Source organism: Anguilla anguilla, chromosome 3 (assembly GCF_013347855.1).
Source record: "Anguilla anguilla isolate fAngAng1 chromosome 3, fAngAng1.pri, whole genome shotgun sequence".
Lineage (NCBI taxonomy): Eukaryota > Metazoa > Chordata > Actinopteri > Anguilliformes > Anguillidae > Anguilla > Anguilla anguilla.
This window is the reverse complement of record NC_049203.1, coordinates 37,276,331-37,297,805: the sequence shown is the minus strand read 5'-3', so window position 1 is coordinate 37,297,805 and position 21,475 is coordinate 37,276,331. Positions and strand designations below refer to the sequence as shown.

General features: G+C 41.4%; 1 protein-coding gene across 2 annotated transcripts in view; it reads right to left on the bottom strand.

Moving 5' to 3' along the window:
• The window catches only part of LOC118222984 (protein TANC1-like), a 150,305-nt gene that overhangs the window by 76,541 nt on the left and 52,289 nt on the right, over positions 1 to 21,475 (bottom strand). For both annotated transcript variants that reach the window (XM_035409004.1, XM_035409006.1), the window contains exon 4: positions 14,593 to 14,694. In XM_035409004.1, coding sequence (XP_035264895.1) covers positions 14,593 to 14,694 — 102 coding nt within the window. The remainder of the gene's footprint in view (positions 1 to 14,592; positions 14,695 to 21,475) is intronic.

The following is a 21,475-nucleotide window of genomic DNA, read 5'->3' as shown; positions in this document are numbered from 1 at the left end:
GCAGCCATTTTAACTGCAGGGACCAACCGTACGTGGCTAGTTTCAATATTCTGATTCATACTGAAGTGTCTGCAGCCAATTTAAAATACATTTCAAAACCCAGTTGGCTGTGTAAAAAAGTTCAGGCGGAAATAAATTAACCATGAAAGAAGTAAGGGGGAATTTATTTTCAGAAATTGTACATAGAGAAATGAAATTGCTGGGAAGTCATTTAAGCACTTATAGAGACTACTTACGGGGGAATGAAAACATAAGCCCTTGGAAAATTAAGTGAATGGTCTGAAATTCATGGACACCCAGTTTTTTTTTTTTTTTTTTTTTTTAGTTAACCTTCTATCTGAGAAATATATTCTGGCAGCAGTGGCTGTTTTCCTCCCTCCGCCGCATATGCATAGTTTTTCAGGCGTGTGTTTCAGACAGCGTTAAGGGAATTAATTAAGTCCCGTGGGGGAGAAACCGACCGATTTCCGGGTGGTCCTTTCAGCCGCAGCCCCCACAGCCCACTGCCAATCAAAAGAGATGAAGGCTCCCGGTGAGCAGGACCCGTGCACCCAAAGGGCTTTTATCACTGAAGCCTGACAACACCCTCCTTCAATGGCTACTATTAAAACCTCACGTCCCCGGCTCCTCCGCCCTCTGACGGATCGAGCCTTCCGTGGTCGCTGGGCTGATGGGCAGAGAATCTCTGAGAGAGATGGAGAATCTGCATCAGGGCCCACGCGCTGGACCATTGTTACCAAGACCCCGTGAGCTGGGAAATTTACACATACTGTACGCTTCTTGTTTAATGTTACCTCGACAAAAAACACGTTTTCAACATACAAAAATGCCACTATAAGTCTAAGTCATTACTTATATCATAATGCATCCAGTGCTTTGGGTGTATGAAAAGCACACCATGAATAAAATGCATTATTATTATTATTATTATTACTGACATTATTTTGTTTAGAAAACTGCATTCACAAATAAGGTAATTTCTTATTTTACATTGTAAAATAAATATTTATTTGGCTAAACCTTCTGAAGCACAAACATACGGTACGTTAATGGAGCAAACACATGTCTGAATAGGTTGGTAAGATTCAATATTTATCTAATAGGCCTATCTAATAATAATTTGGCATTATAATCAGTATTTATTTATTCCTCCCCCCACTCTCTCTAGTGTACATAATTGTATGTTTCCTGGTATAAATGTTTGTGAATGTGATTGCTATATACTGCTGGAGAAATTTCCCCATGGGGATAATGAAGTATTCTATCTATTTATCAGTATCTATTTTACAATTAGTGTTTAAACCAAATCGCTACACAGATTTCAATGCTTCATTGCGGTGCGATCTTCACTAACACTTCGCTCTGTCAACTAAGTCAACAGGTACCATTAGCAAGCTAGCTAATGCTAAACTTGGTCAAAATGGCAAACACAAAACTGTCTAAAGTGTGGCTGTATTTTACCTAAAATGATTAAAACAATGGGACGTGCCTTTGCAATGAAAAATACATTCTTTAATTTGATTTTAAATAAAATACACTACCGGTTCAGGCACCATACCATTTTAAAAGTTATTGTTTTAGCACAAGCATCATCAAAATCTAAACAATACTCATCCCAGTCATGAAATTATATTATGTAAGGTTTGCATGTGAAAACAGAGCATTTCAGAAATGCAAATGGGTTTCCAACGAAGATTATACAGCAGTAAAAGCAATAGTTAAAATTATTTGCTAATTATCAGTTAACAAGCAAGTTAGCTTCCACACAAAACAAAAATGGTGACCAAAAAGTTTTAAAAACGTGTTCTATTGGCTGAAATAGCATCACATGTGCACTTCCTTATATGTCCATTTTGCCAGTGTATCCAAGAAACTACTTTGATCAGATTTTGTTATTGGCAGATGCAGCTAAATGTCTAATGGGGAGAATTATTGACTGTGGGACTGGAGAATTTGTGATGACCAAATCAGTAGGGAAAAGAAGAAGGAGGAGAAAAACACAAAATAATCCAAGTTTGGGGCTTTACCGTGTGGGCATGTGAAGCTGTATCTGAATTATGTCTGTTTACATGAGGTCAGAAGGTACAGAAGTTAATGTTCTTAAACTTTCTGTGCTGCATAGGCACGGGGAATGCCCCGCCAAAGCGTAACTTGGCAGATGGCATACCTGCCATCCTAATCCTCATTTCAACCCGTGCCGTGTGCGTACGTACTGCTGAGCATTCATCCTTCCAATGGCATGTGCCGAGGTGTCCGTTCAAATGGCCTCAATTGCGATGGCTCATCGTATTTTCATTTAATTGACTTCCGTGTCGCACTGTCCCTGATCTGTGATACTAGCCTAAAGTGCGATGCTGGTGAAAACGGCATCTGTTCAGAGGATGAGGTAATGCTGCCCATGGTACAGACAGCTTCGGAAAACCCTTAACCCCTGACATTTCATGGAAATGGAAACTGATTCAGCATCTATTAGTGGCGGTATTAATGCTTTGCTTCTCTTTCTACAGACCTCAGGGCCAGGCGCATTACACAGGCATTTGATTAAATGGGTCATTACCCCGCAAACAACAGGGTTTATTTAATTAAATGGCACAATTTCCAGACATTAAGCATTCATTTTCATAATAAAAAAATAACAGCCCAGAGTATGGCTCCCTTAGGAGTATGCTTCACTGCCTCATCCTGTGTGATGGATGTAATCCGCTGACCGGTTTAACAATGCTCTGACCCTTCAACCAGTTCACGAATGTCTGAGATTTCAACAAAACAAACGGCACCAAAAAAATGTTCTCAATAGCTGAAACCTCTCCACATTGAAACTCTCCATTTCATTCATCTGTATTTCATTAAGCTGCAAGAGATTTTTTAATTTGCACGCTCTAGTTGGATGTGTGGCAAGAACGACACAATGGCACATATCAACAATATCAAATTCTATTGGCCATGGAACAATGACTCTTAATTTTTATAGTACTGTTCCCAGGAATAACTGCAAGTTGTTCAGGAGGAACAGGGAGTGTATGTGCGTGTCTGTGTGTGCCTGTGTGTGTGTGTGCGTGCTAGGTGACAGGCACTCCACTACTCTGTTAATAGAGACACTATTAAAATCATTGCTCCATTATCACATCAGCCGGTCAGTGACCGTTTCTGGTTGCACAGCAGGGCAGAGCTCTGGGTGTTTGGCAATCCCTGCAGGTCCTTATATTCATTAAGTGACAGCAACCAGGCAAACATTCAGGGAAAATATTCATCATCCAATAATGCCCTGGACGACATGCTGCAGCCTACTGCAGTTACACCGTAGGCCGCCAATACAGATTCAATTCCAACACAGTGCTCTACGGAACCATGTGGTTAATTAAGCTATTTTCATAGGTTGGCTCTGATGTACCTATGTGAATTGGTTACCTAGGCTTTGTCATCTAGGCTATGTGTTACCCCTCAAAATAGCTTTTTTTTTCCAAATCACAGAAATGGAAATGTACAATAAAGCATGTAAGAATACATATTTATTTAAGTGACAAAATTATTTATTACCCACATAAAGCATTACATTTAACATTATGATTAAAGGGGAAAACAGGTTCAAAGATCACAATTGTATTGTATTAATGATATGTTTGAGAACTACTGTATGAACCAAATGACCTCTATAACACAATGTAGAAAATGGAAATTTCCCAAATAATAATTTATAAACACTTTATAGGAAGCGTGCAAAGGAAAATTGAGGTCATCATGCTGGACAGAAAGATTTTTCCATCCTGATACATCCAGTTGCCAAGGCAGAAAACCACACATTTATTTTCAAAATATACGCGTAATGAAAACTGCATCTGAAACATCGTACAATGTCATTTCTGTGACAACGATTTCAAATCCCCAGCATCCAAATGGTTTGATTAGTGCTGTCTGTTCTTCTGAGGAACAAGCACTGAAATGTTTGTGCTGTCCTTGAGGATATCATTACAGTCTTAAAAGGTTGTATATTAGGGGAAAATAGGCGAGCACAATGCTTGTAGAATGTTTACTATTCCATCCCAGTATTGTTGGATAAATGCCTATGCTGTGAAAGGAAGGAAGGTGCTAACTAGATAAACAGCTTCAGGATAAACAGCTCAGAACAGAATCTGTGCCCCTGAAACTCAACAGTATGTCTACAGTTTTTTGACAGATAATGAAAAGGCTTTGACAATTTCCTATACCTCACATTTCTGATACTTCTCATAAGCTTGTGATCAAAACCTTCAGTCCTCAACTAAACCATGCTTCTAAAGTGTAGAAAATAAAAAAATATATAATTTCACCAATCTCTGTTCAGAGGATTTTTGTTTTTTGTTTTTACCCTGCATTCTAAGAAAACACCATCCGGCCATGGCTGCTGAGAACTGTGAGGCACATAGAGTGTTAAGTTCTTAAGGAGCATGTGGCTGGCTGACAGACAATTTTTTGTACAAGGCACTGTTTTCTTTTTGAGCATGCTATAAGAGGACTTCAGTTGAAATGTCTGTGTTTTTGTGTTTATCTCTTCACACTTTAAGAATTTAACTATTTTAAAATAAAACTCATTATATTTATCATTGACTGCAAACAATTCTTAATTTTTGAACTGTTTGTTACCAGGGTGAGCCTACAAAGTTTTCTTCGGCAATTTGAAGTTGGGTGAGCGTGACGGCTAACCTTCAAAGACATGCCAAGGACAACCAAGCGGCCAAGAGTGGCTGGCTAAATTGTGAGGTGAGGCTAAAACTCATTAGTACCCTTAACCCAAAACAATATAACAGAAATTATCCATCAACAGCAACTCATTTGAAGTCTGCCCTGAGCTTCAGGCTCGACTGCTGTCACCAACACCAGAAGAGACACGTTTTCATAGAGACTCGTTTTATTTTACAACTTAAACCTTTATTTAGTTTGAATGACCGAACTGACTTTCACGTTTGTGATTACGGCTGCTTCTGGGGCACTGCGTAGGATGGGGTGAGGTAACGGCTGAGCCGTCGCGAGCCTTAACCTAAAAACTATTTCCCCGAACTCCTACCTGCTGTCCTGTGAAGGATACAGACTATTATAATTCCAATGAGCTCTGCGGAGGGGCCACTGACTCCAATCAACCATTTTCAGCCAAGCAATGAAACACAGTAATAACAAACAACGCTGCTCTGATGAAATATATGGCTCTTGCTAAAGTCGTTCCACTGAACCTCAAATCCATTACGCAGAGTGATGGTAATGACCTCAGTTCTGACATCTCAGTAACACGTCGTTCAGGCCATTTAGGCAAAAGCACACAGGGAGGCTCTTGAACAGTGCGTCCAGCTAAAGCACTGGTTATCTATGCAGTGCCACGCAGTCTGGAATCCAAGCCCGACCGTGCCCAGTGACTGAACAGGGGTATTCCTCTGTAGTAAATTTGGGGCCTGTGGCCTGCCTGAGACAGCTGTTAGAGATGTACAGCCCTCCAGTACAGCGGCTGTGGGAGTCAGCTGGCAAACTGCAGAGCGAGGAGAAGTGTTGCAGTGTGCCCCCTCAGGAGCTGACAGAGGATGCTGCAGCAGTGGAGCAGTTCATATTTGAAATTGAGTATCCCAAACCGGCAAATAAAAAGTAAATTGGGATAAAAAGCTGTTACAAAATACAATACAGTAAAGGCAGGGAAGACTTATCTAAAGTCGTAGGGCATGCAAAACTATGCTTATGCCGCAGATCACAGAAGTTAAACTGCAAATCGCCTCTGTGAAATGAATACTGCAGCTAAAACTGAAATGTTGTATGTACACAGAAAAGAAGGAGAAAGATGAATAAACAGCCAAGATTGGCTGCACAATTTCCAATTCAGCAGTTCTTCAGTACATAGAATGATAAATATCTGTACATTAAATATGATAGCAAATTCAAATTTATGCAGTACAAATTTATAGCATGTGAACTTGAAAACAACTAAACATTTACTTAGTTCAATAATAAATTCTTGGTTACATTTGTCACTTCAAATTACAGTGCAAAGTTTAAGGAAGAAAAACAAAACTAAACCTAAAGTGAATTTGTGAAGTTTAGGTGTGCAAAAGTAACTTAGTGCTGGAAGTACAATTACTAACATGTGATGAAAGAAATGTATCACTATAGAAATTTGAATTTCAATGGCTCTTCCTAAATACAATGGAAACCTCACCCCATCACATAGCGCACACAGATAAACAAGATACTGGTGAACTTTTTCATTTGAGTGCAGGCCAGTGGGTTTACTTTTCTCATTTTATTCAAAAAAGGACAATCTGCACAAAAGACAGAAAAACACATCAGCTGCAACAAGGTTGCTCCCCTGATACAGAATGCAGGATCCAACATCTCTCTCACCTCGGCAGGAGATCAAATAGATGCACGCTCATTCTCCAATGAAAACGCTGACTGTTCTAGATGCAGTCATCAGTCAGATGCAGTAATCAATCATCAGTCATCATTACCACATTACGTCCAATTAAAGTCCTGCTTATCCTCTACTTAGGAGCCAAGTGCTGTAATTAAGCCAGTGACAGGGACAATGCGATGATAAACCATGGATGTGAGGAAAGAACAGGAAAATTGCTACAGTTTTTCTTGCTCTAAGTCTCAGGGCCCAATTTGCATAGTTTTAACGCAGCCAGTAAACACAATATGCATTATGCCTGTTGCCTACTGCTGACGCATACGGGTCAGTACATTGGAAATTGCAACTGATTCCCCCCTGAATGGTAGTTAAAAACCATAGAATTATCCACAACATAGTACTTTTGTGTGCGGCAAAGGCAACTCATGGCCTTCTCCCATCATTCTCTTGAATCCCACACTTCATTTGAAAAAAACATCTGGGCTTTTTGTGTTAGAGGAAGAAGGCTAAAGAAGAACAAGAAGATAAAAAGCAAAACAAAGCAACATAGTAACATACTTTTTGCAAGCAGGGTTATAATAAGTTATTCCATTTGATGTTATAGTTTGTCATAGCAACGATTTGCATGACATTACAAAGGCTGTTATAATTACCCACGTATTGTTATAAGAGCTTATAGCAGTGTTTATAGTGCAGTATAAGTGGACCACTATAAGGCACTATAAATGCTGTTATGAGGAAGTATATGTTTTGATTCATAAAAAGTGTAACTATATAGTCTTTGTAGAAACCATTTTGCAGATTAATGTTTGGATTTTCCCCCAAATTCATGCTGTTGAGGGCGATGGCCTTTTATTTTGGCCATATAATATCACTGTTTTGTTTTTGATTTTGACAGATGGATTCTGTCACATTGGCTTGGGATTTTTCAGTCAGCCTACTTTCAAAATCCCAAGCCACAATATTGTAATCTGTCTGCCAAAGAAGCCACAACTTTGCATTTATGGGCAAAATAAGGCTCTGCCACAAACACAGTTCATCTTGAAAAATACAAATAAGCAAAATAAAACTGGCAAATGACTTCTCATGACAGTCTAATCATTAAGGAAATACAAACCTCAGAAACAAGAAACTAAAATCACAAAGGAGTTACAGACTAATCAGGTATGCATTTTCAAGCACCTTATTGTAAAATGCATAGATTCGCTTTGCTATTATCACTGGTGCAAAAAAGTGACCATAAAATAGAAAGGAGTCTCACTTTCCTTTGTTTAAAAAAAATCAGGAAATACTCATTTTGCCCTATAACTGCTTATTGGGTCCATCTAAAATCAGCCAGTTGAGAGCAAGTATCATAAGGAGAGATATAATGAAAGGTTTCTTGCTTGCAATGCAGCACTTAATGTCGACACATTGACAGGTACATTCATTACTGAACAGTGTCAGAAGGGGTGTTGAGCTGGGTGGTCAGAAGCCACCTCTATGTCTGTAGGCTGCTCCCCTATTACCTCACTGATCTATCCCACTCCATGCATCCTTCTAGTACATTTCTATCAAATTAAAACATTATAAAACTACAATATTTTACGAATGTAGCCTATGTGTGCTGATGAAGAAACTGAAAGCTGTGGAAACAAGAAATGTACTAGAAGGATGCATGGAGAGGAATGGCTTCAGTGAGGGCAACATTTTCTTTGTAGCAGTTGTCAGGTACAGATAACACGTTATTATGCAACATCGTATTATGTATCTAAAGTAGAAAAAAATATGTTCTAGAGAAATCCCACTTACAGCTTGCTTGATTATAGGATATTAACTTATGCAACCATTTATAGCTACAAAATGAGATTTCAAACAATGCCCATTGCTGAAGGCTTGGTATCTCTGAGGTTCTACTCTATGGCCTTTTCAGTTATGGAATGAGTTCATCTTAGTTTGAATGGTTTGATCAGTTTTATCAGTTGGCAATAAATCACATTAATACGGAAATTAACAGGTTGAGCATGACTCAATGAACAGTCATAAAAAAACCTGATCATTGGATATTAATAAACTAAAGCTGGTTAAAGTTTGTAGCCATTTAATTGGAGTTAAGCAGTACTGTACTCCTTCATGATTACTTTTAATAACGGAAAATTGTGATGGTTGTCAAAATGAAAGCTAAGCCATCCCTCTGGAATCTTTAGCAAGATACCCAAACAACACAAAGCTTCGACACAAAAGAAGCATGGGTCAAGACTGGAAAACTACGAGCACCAAACCCCATTAGCACAAGTCATGCCTGGTGCGTGTCTTCCAGACCGCCCCTACACCATCTATTGCTATGCTTATCATTAAAGCAGGAAAATGAGTTCCCAGTGCTCAAAGCAATTACAGTAGCATATCTTGCACTAGCCTCAAGAAATGAGGGGAAAAAGCAGTTGGGGCTAATTTGATTTTCAGATAATGGAAGAAGAGAGAAATACCAAACACGACATCATTATTCTCAACCACGATGGTTTACAAGTCACTGAAATGCTGGCCCTTGCGGAAACCCTGATGGCGGAGATGAGGGGCAGTGGGGGATCTGTACAATCTGGCCCCCATGGTGCTGTTTGTGGTCTTTCTCAGTTTGTAAAATGATACAGCAGGCATTCATTAGCAACTGGGATTACACGCTCAACCAATTGAGCTCATTTAATAAACACTTGATGAAGGAACGCATCTCTGGCTTCCATCCAGTTACAACAGAGAGGGGAGCAGTACCGGCACGTGTGGCCATGTTCCAGGAGGTCATTGAGCATTCTGACACTGCAGAACAGTGTGCTAATGATGCCGTGACTCTCTGACACATGGAAAGAACGCTGGCTGAGCTGAAAAGCAGAGATGCTGTGATTGACAGCTGCTGATGTAAATGCCAAAATCGGGTCCACACTGCATGGATCACTGTCCAGCAGAATTGCCCCCCCCCCCCTCCAGTACACTCTAACATCAGGTTAAAAGGGAAGGCAATTGTATGTACGGAGTGGTTCCCTATTACAGTGACAGTTATATGAACTTGCATTATATTGTATCAATTACATGAATAAACCAAAGAATAAAGACTGTTACAAAGAATAAAAACTGAATGATTGTTTAGGTCAATGGAAAGTGTACAGTATGTGTGCAGTGCCACCCACTCCAATCCTCAGAAGACAAGTGATCGAGGTGTGCTTCCCAAAGGCAAATGCAAATCACTGAATGATTCAGCAAAGGATAAAAAAGGGCTGTGATTGTTGAAATCACAGTGTAGTGCAGTGGTTAAGGAACTGGCCCTTCCACATTGAGACTACAAGCTCAAATCTTATGTGAGACAATACTTCTGAGAATTTTATTTGACCAGAAATCACTTAAATATCGAGCAGCATAAATGTATAATGTTTTAAGAAATACAAATTCAAAATCAATGTGTCTCACGCCAGTGTGACACCCCTGTGAGGGAGAAGTGGCAGTTCTGGGGAGCATACCCACACTAACACAAAATGAAACAAATAAACACCTTCCCCCTTCCCCCTCACAGGTTCAGGGCAAAAACAATAAAATAAAAAACAACAAATACAAAAGAAAGCAAAACTGAGCGACAGCTTTTCAGCACTGGTTTCCTTTCTTTGAGTGCTCTGTCAAACAAACAACAGTTCCAAAATAAACTCGCTCTCTCGGTGTGTGCTCAAGGTCTCGGCCCTGAACTGTGGATAGGAACACACCTTTAAGAACCTGGTCTGATTTATTAATGCAACCCAGGGGTGTGTGCTCTCTCCACTGGTCGGCATTGCCAAGACCAATGCATTTCTCCTGGACAATGAATTCAGCAATGACCTCACTGTGGACACATAAATATGTACACAAGAGATCAGGGCTTGCCCACGTAATAGGATTTGGCTCAAAGAGAAGGGATGCCACAGAAAGGATTAAAATAATCATGGTACAGATAACTTTAATTACAGCTCATCTGTTATGGCTGCTATGCAGGCCACCTTGAAAGCGTGCCAGAAAATCAGCTTGGCCCAAAGGCTTCAAAGCCACCTTTGTAGGGCTGCATCTACAAAAGGACACTAACATTGCAGCCTTCAAAAGCCTTCATGTGAGTTGCATTTAAAGATGTACATCATTAATGGCTGTACAAGCAATCAAGAGAGAATTTCACATATCTGTCTACCCCATCATTCTGCAGACTTGTATTATTTAGCGGTTGGTGAGCACTGTAATATCAGACAGCGGTATAGAGATCTATATGGCAAAGTAAAAATGGCCTTCAGTGTGGAGCAGTGGTTAGGGGGTGGAGCTGCACTGGCTGAAGCTGAAGATAGAAGTCTGAAAATGATATTCATGCAATGTTATTTTCTCTGGACAAAAGCATCTTTCAATCCCAAAAATAATAGGCCAGACTACCTACTACATTGATGGACTAATAATGAATAGGCATTATCATTATCCTCACAGTGAAAGTACGGTTTAATCCCCTCGAACATAAGATAATGAACCAGTAGGGGGCGCATGTGTGGAACTGTCAGGAGGTGTTTGCACAAGTGTGCCAACTTTTTTTAATTTGCATTTTTCTACACAGTATTGCTTTTTATTTATGATTTTCTTATTCTTACTCTGCCAATCAACAGTGTTCCTGTGAACGAACAATACAGCTTCATCTTAGATATGGTAATGTGTCAGGCTGTCAATGAATCAAAATAAAGTGATTAATTGCTCCTACTAGTTGAATAAATTAGTATACTAAGTGGATTTTCATTTTCTCTGAAACTTAATCTAGTTTTTCTTCTTATTAAATGTCAACACAGAACCATTCAGTATTAAAAGAAAGACTTCATTGCTCACACACAGCATATTTTATCAGCATATTTTATCAAAATTAGAAACTGTGCCTAAAGTTGTTATTTTGTCTGATAGCCTACTAGCAATGGCAATCAAGTTCTTATCAGCTCTGGTATGGGTTTTATACACCACACACGGATACTTTTCCGGTGAGAGAAACATACCATAACTTGGGGAGTCTAAAGCCAATGAAAATCCGGAGAGACTGTGATGATGTAATGGTCTAATTTTGTCTATGCGACACCATTTGCATAGAGGTGTTTGCACACCAGGAATCTGAGAGCCAGTGGGACTGTACTGATGTGCTGACCCTACTAATTCCTAATGCACCAGGTTCTTTGTCTGGCGCACTGAAATGTCAAGGACACAACAACACATATGGTGTAGCATATTCAACAGATGTGTTTACAATTTACAGTGAGTCAACGAAGACCCGAGGAATTGATCTTCAGAGACTTACTTTCACATATAAGCACCTGGGGCTTCAATTCTGTCAGCCCAGCCAAATATATTTGTTCACAGTATGGGGATTTTTAAATGTCTATGACTGCCCATTGTTTTGCCAATTACGGATACCCTCCATATGGTTCCTCACACCTGTGTTATACCAGCACAGTGAGAAATTTTCCTTTCTGCGGCATGCCAAAGGCAGGCTGGGAAAATGGAAGGTGGTGATGGTCGTTGTAGGCAGGAGCCACCTTTGACACAATGCATACAGAGAGCTGTCAGATTACTGGGAACACCTGGAGTCCAATGTCCTGCCTCTGTGTAATGATTTCCCCGCTGTCCGTCACAGCTCTGCAGTTACAGTGCAGGGATATCTGGCTCAGCTCCTGCTTATTGAGATAATGTCAGTTACAGACTACAGATTACAGGCTATGGGTCTAATACAAATGCTGTTTCATTTAGCAACATGTTACTGCCATTTTCTATCTGCTGCCACATGTATCGGCATTGGTGATAATAATAACAACATTAATAGTACTTATTACTATTGCTGATGTTTTTGTTGATAGCGGTAGTGTTACAGTTATTGTACTGTAATAATAAATTAACCAGTCTATATAGCAGTTTCCTGCGAAGGTTAGACGGTGCATCTAAGCCACCACTGCCTGTGTAGCTTGTGAGGCAGGATTTTTTTTCATCCTTAAGGATAACGCCTGGCAGTTAAAGCAGTGTGTTTGATGATAAGGCCATTCATAGTGCAGGTAAAAGCCCCTGTGATCTCCCTGTCAATGATTTAATATGATGAACCCCATTTGGGGGTACGACCAAGAAGGGAGGTTGTGCAAGAAAAGAGCTGGAATGTTAAGTATAGATAATGCAGCTTAGGCTATAATAACTAACATGTTCAGGTAGAACTGTAGCTCTTTATCACCGAAGCAAGACGTTAGAGAAAACAGCAATCCTTATTCCCAGCATTGCTCCACGTTGTCGACACCCATTCCTATCAAAGGCGGGTGAAAACCTGTCTCCAACATGTCCCGCCAATACAATGATCTTTCAGCTAATTTAATCAGACAGTAAGGGGAGAGACAGGACTGAATGAGAATGAAGCTACTGCCTGAGTGGTCCTTAGTGTTCATTTTGCTTCAGAACACCCACCACACGTCAGCTGGGGACCAGAAAGGATGTATTTGTCAGCTATACTGTGGGGTGAACCGAGGGTTAGCTTGACTAAGCTAGACCGTATGTTTCGCCAGTACACTAGAGACCCCCCTACTATGTGAACGCGACTAGACCTTCAATGACCAATGAGCCAAAACCCTGGTTTTACATCTCATCCGAATTATGGCATCTCGCACAGTGCAGAGTCTCTGATTTGATTTTCTCCTCGGTATAGAGGACAGACTGCCCCCTACTGGCCCACCAAACCACTTTCCCAGGAGCTCTCCTGTGTACATTTGGTGCTACCTAAGCCAGGCCCTGCCTAGTTCCAGCCATCTGGCAGGAGGAAGTGACAGGGTGGTGTGGCTCCCCAAGACTAAGTCAGGGGTTTTCAGCCTTTTCTGACCCACCCAGGCTCACAGGCACCCAGGGGAACCCCATCCTAAGTTAGAAAGGGCTATATTTAGGGTTGATGTACATTGCGGGTGAAGGGTGGGGGGTGGGGGAGGTACCTTCTGTTGAAAAGCACACACTAATAGCCATGTGGTAAGTTTACTTGGCTTCCCAGGAGAGGGGCATACAGGAACCACAATGAGATTAGCTTTGAGCTGAAATGACAGGGAGAGCAGTGCATGCCAAGGCCAGCATATTTTTAGCTTTGCATTAATGCCCGGCACCCGACATTGACCCGACAGAATCCTCCAAGTATTCCAGGCATCCTCCGTGTTGCCGCGGCTCTATCGGACACGGCAACGCGTTACGATGGATCCGTAATGCGCATGGCGCCAAAACCAGAGCAGCTGAGAACAGCCTGTTCTTCCTGTGGGGGTGGGGGGGAGGGGCTGGATTGGTGGCAACCCAAATCTGAGCTGGTATGTAGGGGGTCAGCTTCCAGATCCCACCTACCCCGTCATCTCTACCTGTACCCGCACTCACAGCCTGAGAGCACCACTTAGACTCGCAGACCGGCAGCACACCGCTCTGAATCCGGCGCGCTCCCTCTAAACTGTCACGTCCACCTTACGATAAGAACGTGCAGCCGCCCCCGTGCTGATAACACAGACTGTGGCGCGATTCACCCACCGGGCGGTATCCGGCTCCACCCTCGTCTGGGAAATCGTAACGGACCGACAGTATAACGGGAACATCACAGGCACGAACTGGGACATGCAGCTGCCGTGTCTCTTCAGTTCATTCTGTTCATACAGTTACAGTAACTGTTCCTTGTCATCCAGTTCCACAGATATTTATGTCTCTGCTGTGAAGCACATTCACCCTATTGAATTCCAAAGTGCCATATACCTATATACAAAAGACCCTGCAGTGTAGCAGCACAATCATTGTTCATGTCATATTAAAACTCATATATATAAAATACATGTACTATACAGTCAGTTCAACAGCAAAAAACTTATTGTGAACACACTTACTTTCACACCTCACCATACTTAGGTACATGTGTACACATACTTTCAAATGAACCCTAAAGGACAAATTTTGTAACAAGATAAAAATATTGATGCAGTAACGCTGACCGCGATGCGATAACACTGACCGCACCCCAAGATCAACATCCATGGACACGCGCACACGCACATACACACACACACACACCACATATGTATGCAGAAGCTGAGTTTGTATATAAGCTGAGACACACAGCTAGTTATGAAAGATTAACGGGACTCTCCTGAAAAACTACTGTGCCAGCAGCTCTCTCCTCTCACGCGCTCTCTCAGCTCCGCGAGCGGCTCCCCACACGAACACAGACTCACCATTCCGGGACGACACCTTGCTGTCAGCCTTCCTCAGCGCTGAGCGAACGCCATCCTTAGGAGCACCAGGGCTGTCCACATACTTGGGCTTCCTGACTGGACCTTCGGGCAGACAGAAAGAGGGAGGGAGGGAGAGAGAGAGAGAGGGAGGGAGGGAGGGAGAGGGAGAGAGAAAGAGAGAGAGTGAGAGACGGAACAGAGAGCGAGAGAGAGAGTTTGAGAGACAGCAAGAGACAGTGAGACACAGAAACAGAGAGGGAGAACAAGAAAGAGCGTTGAGGGGAGGGGGGGGGAGCAGGCCACAAAAAGAGAGAGGAAAAGAGAAAGAGAGAGAGGGAGAGAGAGAGAGAATTTGGCCGGATTAAGTTTTTCCAGATGGGATTTGGGGAGAAGAGCCGAATCTCCTGCCGAGACCGGCCTGGCTGAGAGGCTGAGGCTGCTCACTGTTCTGAGATCCCTCCTCTCCTGCCTCACCCGGCACAGACGCCAGACTGCAGATGAATCAGCCACAGAGAGGCATGCTTAGGGAATGTCAACTTCAGCAGGAAGCCATGACAATTAGCCTCTCAGGGACACTTCTAACAAGACTGGATTTAGAGGGATTCAGGCCAGCGTCCACAGGACGTTACGTCCCTACCTCCCACAAGCTGTCCCTCGTAGCCTTCGGTTCCCTAACAATCGGTACCTTGCCAGACAGTTCAGGGAGGAATGAATGCTCATCATCACCTAGCTCTGTTTCACACCTGCCTGTGAGAGGGAAGTCCATCGGATCTGACACCATTCTGAGCTGTAACATTTCTCTCGTGCACCTCTTGCCCTGGGACATGTTTCTCGCCGCCCTGCCGAAACCTTCACACCCCTGTACACGGGACCGGGAGCTGGGACTGGAGCCCCCAGGACATCCCGATAACCTTTTCTCCACAGTCACCAATATTATAGAAGAGGCAGTCCCCCAATCATACTGTAAGATTTTACTTGATCTAGTCGAACAATTCGCAGTCAAATCAGGAAACTGATGCCATTTTCACTTAGGCTGAAGTGCGATGCAGACCCTTTTTTACGTACTGCTCTACATGCCTGAATGTTTTGCTTATTTATAAATAGCTCCTACTTTAAGCATTCTCCCATGCACATGGGCCTCACCTTATACTGTATAATGCAAGGTGAAATGAAATTACCCAGCTCTTTAAATTCATAGAGATTTGACTTTAGGAAATAAAAGTATGTGTGTGTGAGAGAAAGAGAGCAAGTATGTGTGTGTGTGTGTGTGAGAGAGAGAGAGATAGAGAGAGAGTGTGTGTGTGTGTCTGAGAAAGAGAGTAGTGAAAAGTAGTAGCATGATACATAATGTGGAAATGTAACACAGTCTTCTCTTTAGAGCTTGAAGCCCTGGTCATGGAAAAGAAAAACAGGGAGGACGAGGGGTTTGGTCACTCCTGTCAGTGAGTGAGTGCCATTCCACAGATAAAAGAGAGAAAGATTTGCCATTTATATACCAGCGGGATGACCAAACTTGTCGTCAAGGAGATTCCAAAACAAAGAGGCACCCAGCCCAAGAAGGCGATGTGGAAGAGGCCACAGCAGAACCAGGATTTAGATTTTAAAAATTCAGTTTCTAGCTTTAAAAATCATTGTAAGACATTGAACCATTACGAACAAATGGAAAATGTAATGGTAATAAATTATGTATGCTGGAAGACATTATACCTTATAAAAAAAAACACTTCTAATAAAATTAGAAATCAAGAATTGTTCAAAGAATTGTCAAACAACTGCAGATGAAAAAGAAGATTACAGCACCACTGAAAAGGGAGTCAATTATTATTATGGTATTTTGACAAAAAATAGATTTAATTTGGGGGGCACTGGGACTCTTAAAAGAGACACTACTGGCACTGTGGCTAAAGTGTACCCAGTCTCCAACTACAGCCCTTGAAAAGTGGATAATATAACAGAAATCCATGCCACGTACTTGAGTTGAACAACTGTTTGACAAGCCTTTTATACTATAATCCCCAAATCCACAAGTTGAGCAGTAGCTCTAGGATACCTGACAGCCTTGAGGCAATTAATAGACTACGATCTCTACCTATTGGTGTCAAAAATACTGCCCAATTTAGCAAATGGCTGACATTTTCTAGAACTGCACCCATAGTATTCACAATAAAGTAAGAATGAATAGTCCCTAGGCTAACATCCCATATTTGTGAGCCATAGACTGAATTTTGCTGAACAATATGGTCCACAGCACCGTCCTTTTCTCAAAAGACTGTAGGCTTATCACAGTTAGCAATGAGTCTTTTTTTCTAAAAAAGGAACAAATAGGGAAAACGAAAAATGCGAGCAGGGCACTGACGCTGAACAATAGAGAAAGTACCCAGTTGCTATCTGGGGAGATTTCTTTTTAAAGTCAATAAAGAAATGCTTGTCACTTACACACAGAAAAGCTGGAGCATTTGTAAATGAACTTTTTCCCCATAACTCGGTCTGCACATGAATTCTGGCCTCCTTGGTGCTTTTTACCCTGAACACCAAGTAAACTGTAACAGAGTATCACCTCTGGAATCAGCCTAATGGACTACAAGAAAGCTGACTGTAATGTGAATCTGATATCATGCCCTGGTGTGGAAGGCACTATGTCACTAGGCTTAAAGAAACAACTGGATTTCTGCTGCCCTCTATAGATCCTTTGGTAGCCATGGTAGGCACAGTGCATAGCCCACTGCTTCTCCACTAGCTTACTTGGCTAAAAACCTGCAGTTTACATGAGTTCTGAATAAATATGGATCTGCACCGTGTGTGCTAACGTGACAAAAACACAGCACCTCGTGTTGTTCCGGAGACAAAGGCATCAGGAAAAATCTTAAGCAAATAGCCCACATCTAAGACACTGTGGGCCGGGTTACCTAGAAGGGATGAGAAACAAGTTTTTGGGGCACAACCCCCATTCCCAGCAGGCACTTGCGGGTCAAACTCTGATCAATTTGGACTAGCGTGAGTGAGCCGCCCTGACGGAACAGGGCCGGCTTCCTCAATCAGACGCGCCGTGTGACCTGTGCAAGCTTCCAGCAGACGTTCAGTATTCCGTGATCGAGCCCATCTCTGAACAGGGGTGAGATTGTGGTCAGGCTGGACCGTTTAGCATAGAGTCACACGGGTCCCGTTAAAGACACGCTTTGAGGCAGCTACAGGCTACAGAGAAGACTGCTTGCACACAGCAACTCAGCTGAGGCTTAGCTCACAGAGACATGCCGCAGTACACATATTCAATTCCAGGGACGTTACGGAGTATCTGGAATACCTTTTATTGCCAATCTCAAAGGCAACTTTAATTTTATATGATGCACTGGCATAATTGATTGTGCAACCTAATCACGAGTAATCATCAGGGGATGGCAAAACTTTAATTTAAGAGAAAAGGTGGCAGGCAATGTATCAAATTACCGACTGCAAAGCTTCTATTTGTAAACATTAAAAGCAATAATGCAGTATAACCTCCATGCAGGTATTCATAAGAAACGTGTTTTGAAAGCACGTTGCTGTCTATTAACAACTTTTCAATCAGGCTGAACAAAATAATTTTTTATCGTCATGGTTACGTTTTACAAGTAAATTTAATGACATTAAGAATGTAGAAGGGAGGCAGTCCTGATGGTAATACAGGTGAGGAATACTACATTATTGAATCATCTGGGCCATGGCTGGGACCGGCAGCCCTAAGGGTCATAGTTATGGCTTGGCGTGTGTCACTGAAGTCACAGGTGTCACAGATTCCTTGATTCTTGCCATTTTTTCGGCAGTGCTTTCTGCAAATTCTCAGCAGTTTTGGATGGTAGCTGTCAACCTTGACGTAGCCTGCATTGTGATTTGTATATGACAAAGCATTTTAACCATTGCCAAATGCCAGAAACAAACTGCAATGCACACAGATTCCGGAATGCGTTGGGATCAAGATTCCCGTCCTTGTCAGCTGTCTGACGGCTCCTGTCAACAGTATCGATGCGGAGCGCTCCTTCCCCCATTACTGTAACGTTGTCGGAGACAGCAAGCACTCCATCAAAAACTCAAGCCTCGTAATGTTCATGTTGCACCAAAACTTTAAAACAGACACATGACAACCCTGTTTTATGATTTTAGTAGTGCAACTTAAGCATGCTCTGTTTCTGACAACATTCTGTTAAAGGAAAGAAGCATTCTCTTCTTCTCCTGATGGACTGAAGTGATTAAATGCATCTGCCTATTTACTCATATTTGTTCCTAGCAGCAACTCCCCACTGATTTTATTTTATTTTTTTGTGCAACTGTTGTGACAGTAGCGCATGTTATTTCAATAATTTCCCACTGTAGCCCATGAGATCTATTAATCATTTAAATAAATAACAATAATAAAGTTGTTTTTTAAAAACACCGAGTTCTGCTGGTTTTTTCAGTTTCCCATGATTTTCGATAACTTCGCTGTGACTGCTGTGACTTTAGCCAATATTTTTCGTGACAAACACCCAGTCTTAGTCATAGTCTTTCCTGTGGAGATCTCAATATCCTCTGGTAAATTGAACACCCACAGTGCACTTGCAAAAGCTGCACATGAAGTGCCCTTCTCCAATTCAGTGTCTGTGCAAGACTGTCCAGGGGACTGGACTGTGGACAAGCTGTGGCTTGACATCAAGTGTTCAATTGGAGCACATGTGCTTGTCTATACTCTCCAACATAGACAGTGAAGGCTAGAGTGATGGATTAAAAATATATATGAATAAATATAATAAAAAAATAAATAAATACTAAAACGTATTATCAAAGATACATTAGCCAATTGCGTGTCTGTAAGTGGTGTCAATAGAAAAAAATAGGAATTTGTAACAAAATGTATGTTTATTTAAAAGCAATCCTCAATAAATGCATATGGCTTGAGACCGGTCACAGGAGAGAGAATTGTTTAACAAGCAAAATCTCATTGAAATGGATGAATGAAAGGAAGAGAACCACAAACCAAATATTCAATACAATCCCCTTCAAAATCACATGCTTCAGACTACAGTAACTCTTTACCCCCATTAAGAGCAGGATGTGTGTCCCTAGTGTCTTCCTGTGACATTCCCATTTCCCAATTACACTTACTCCATGAACCAATTATAATACATTAGAAAGCATTGCAGCTCTGCAAACAATGTCCTTGGAGGCTAACGAAATGGCTTCGAGCTCCTGTTTGAGCTCCTCTCATATGCATAGGTTTGGGGGGAGACAAGACACCTCCAATATTTTCATATCAATTGTTCTCTATACTAGTATGCTTATGAGATTTAACGTTTGACTATGACTAGGTGGCCCAGCAGTATGCCTCCCCCTAAGTTGAAGTGAAACCTATACCTACGGCTCCTCTAATAGATACTAAGATCTCGAAAAATAAAGAAATAAACAAAGAAATTGGAACAAAGTAATTGCTTGGTCACAGTATGAACAAAATAAAGCATACCAAAATAAAACAAAGAAGATTAACAAGCCAAAACACAAGCTTTTTTTTTTTACCGGTACCGTACCTGAAGAGAATAAAAACATACAACCTCTATGTTAATTTGTCTAACTTATTAATTATTATCTGGTATTATCAGATGTTTAAAGATTTCTAAAAAATAATTAGATTAAGCATTAGATTTTAGAAGTGAACCTACTATAAAGAATTAACAGCTTTTTAGGTAGAACATCAGAGTGAGAACCCTTCAGGAATGGGGGATTTTTCGTAACTGAAATTTTTTGTCATTTTTTAAGTTTAGTCAAAATACATCTATTTCAATTTTAATCATTTACTGCCATATTTATTTTTGTTACTCGACCCTTGTTTTTAAGAGGGTCTGCAGTTATAAATCTTTTTTATAAGACAAAAAACAATAATCAATCCAATACTTAGAGTAAGGATCCCATTTGAATATTGTTTCTATCTCGCTTTCAGAAAGATGCAGCACAATAAAAATGCAGCATAACAGGCTAATAACAGTCTGTCAACTGTTATCAAAAGATGCTACCTGTCTTGCATTCACAGAAATGAAAACATTATGCACCCCAAATTAAACTCATAAAGAATGTTGCCTATGTGTGTCCATTACAACAAAGCAGAAAGACAGGGTATTGAACAAAAAAAAAAGCTCTTGAAGGGTGCATGGAGTGAACTGAGTTTATAAAACAGGCTAGGGATGGATCAAGGGATGATAGAATTAGGGATGATCTTTCCGTGTTGTAATGAACATTGAAAGGGAGCAGCAGTCTGTGGAAGAGCAGGCAGGTTCACCTACCCAGCTCAACTTAGACTCTTTTCAGCACTGTTAATGAGTAAATTAGTCTGTTAATGTGTCCAGAAAACACTCAAATTCAGGTTGTACTGCAGGAAACAGTATTGTGTTTTTGTTACATTATACAGCTACAGTGGAACTTGTTCCCAACGCACTGATTTTAGACCCGACATGCAGTCACAGAGTGGGAGTATTAGCAGAAAATGAGGTCTCGGTAGCCTAAATAATGTGATTCCTGCCTCATACACAGGCATCTCACGCACAAGTCAACTTCCATGCTAGTTCTGGCAGCACCAAACAGATGAATTATTAAAAAGATGAGAATTACTGTGAGTTGTAGAGAATAAACTGTGCGTTAGCCTTGAATCATCACTTGTCCAATTACTTGTCCGACCCTGGGTTTCACTTGCCCCAGGCAGACAGGCAGCCATTTTTCCTGAACCCTGATACTGCTCAGCATTGGCATTATTCAAAATTACGGTTTACTGCACCGCACCGACATTATTTACAAAGGTGCTTAGAGCACAAACCAAAATACCAGTCCTGCCGCATTCTAAGTGCATGCAAGAGGATATTCCTCTTCAAGACAGAGGGAATGTGCT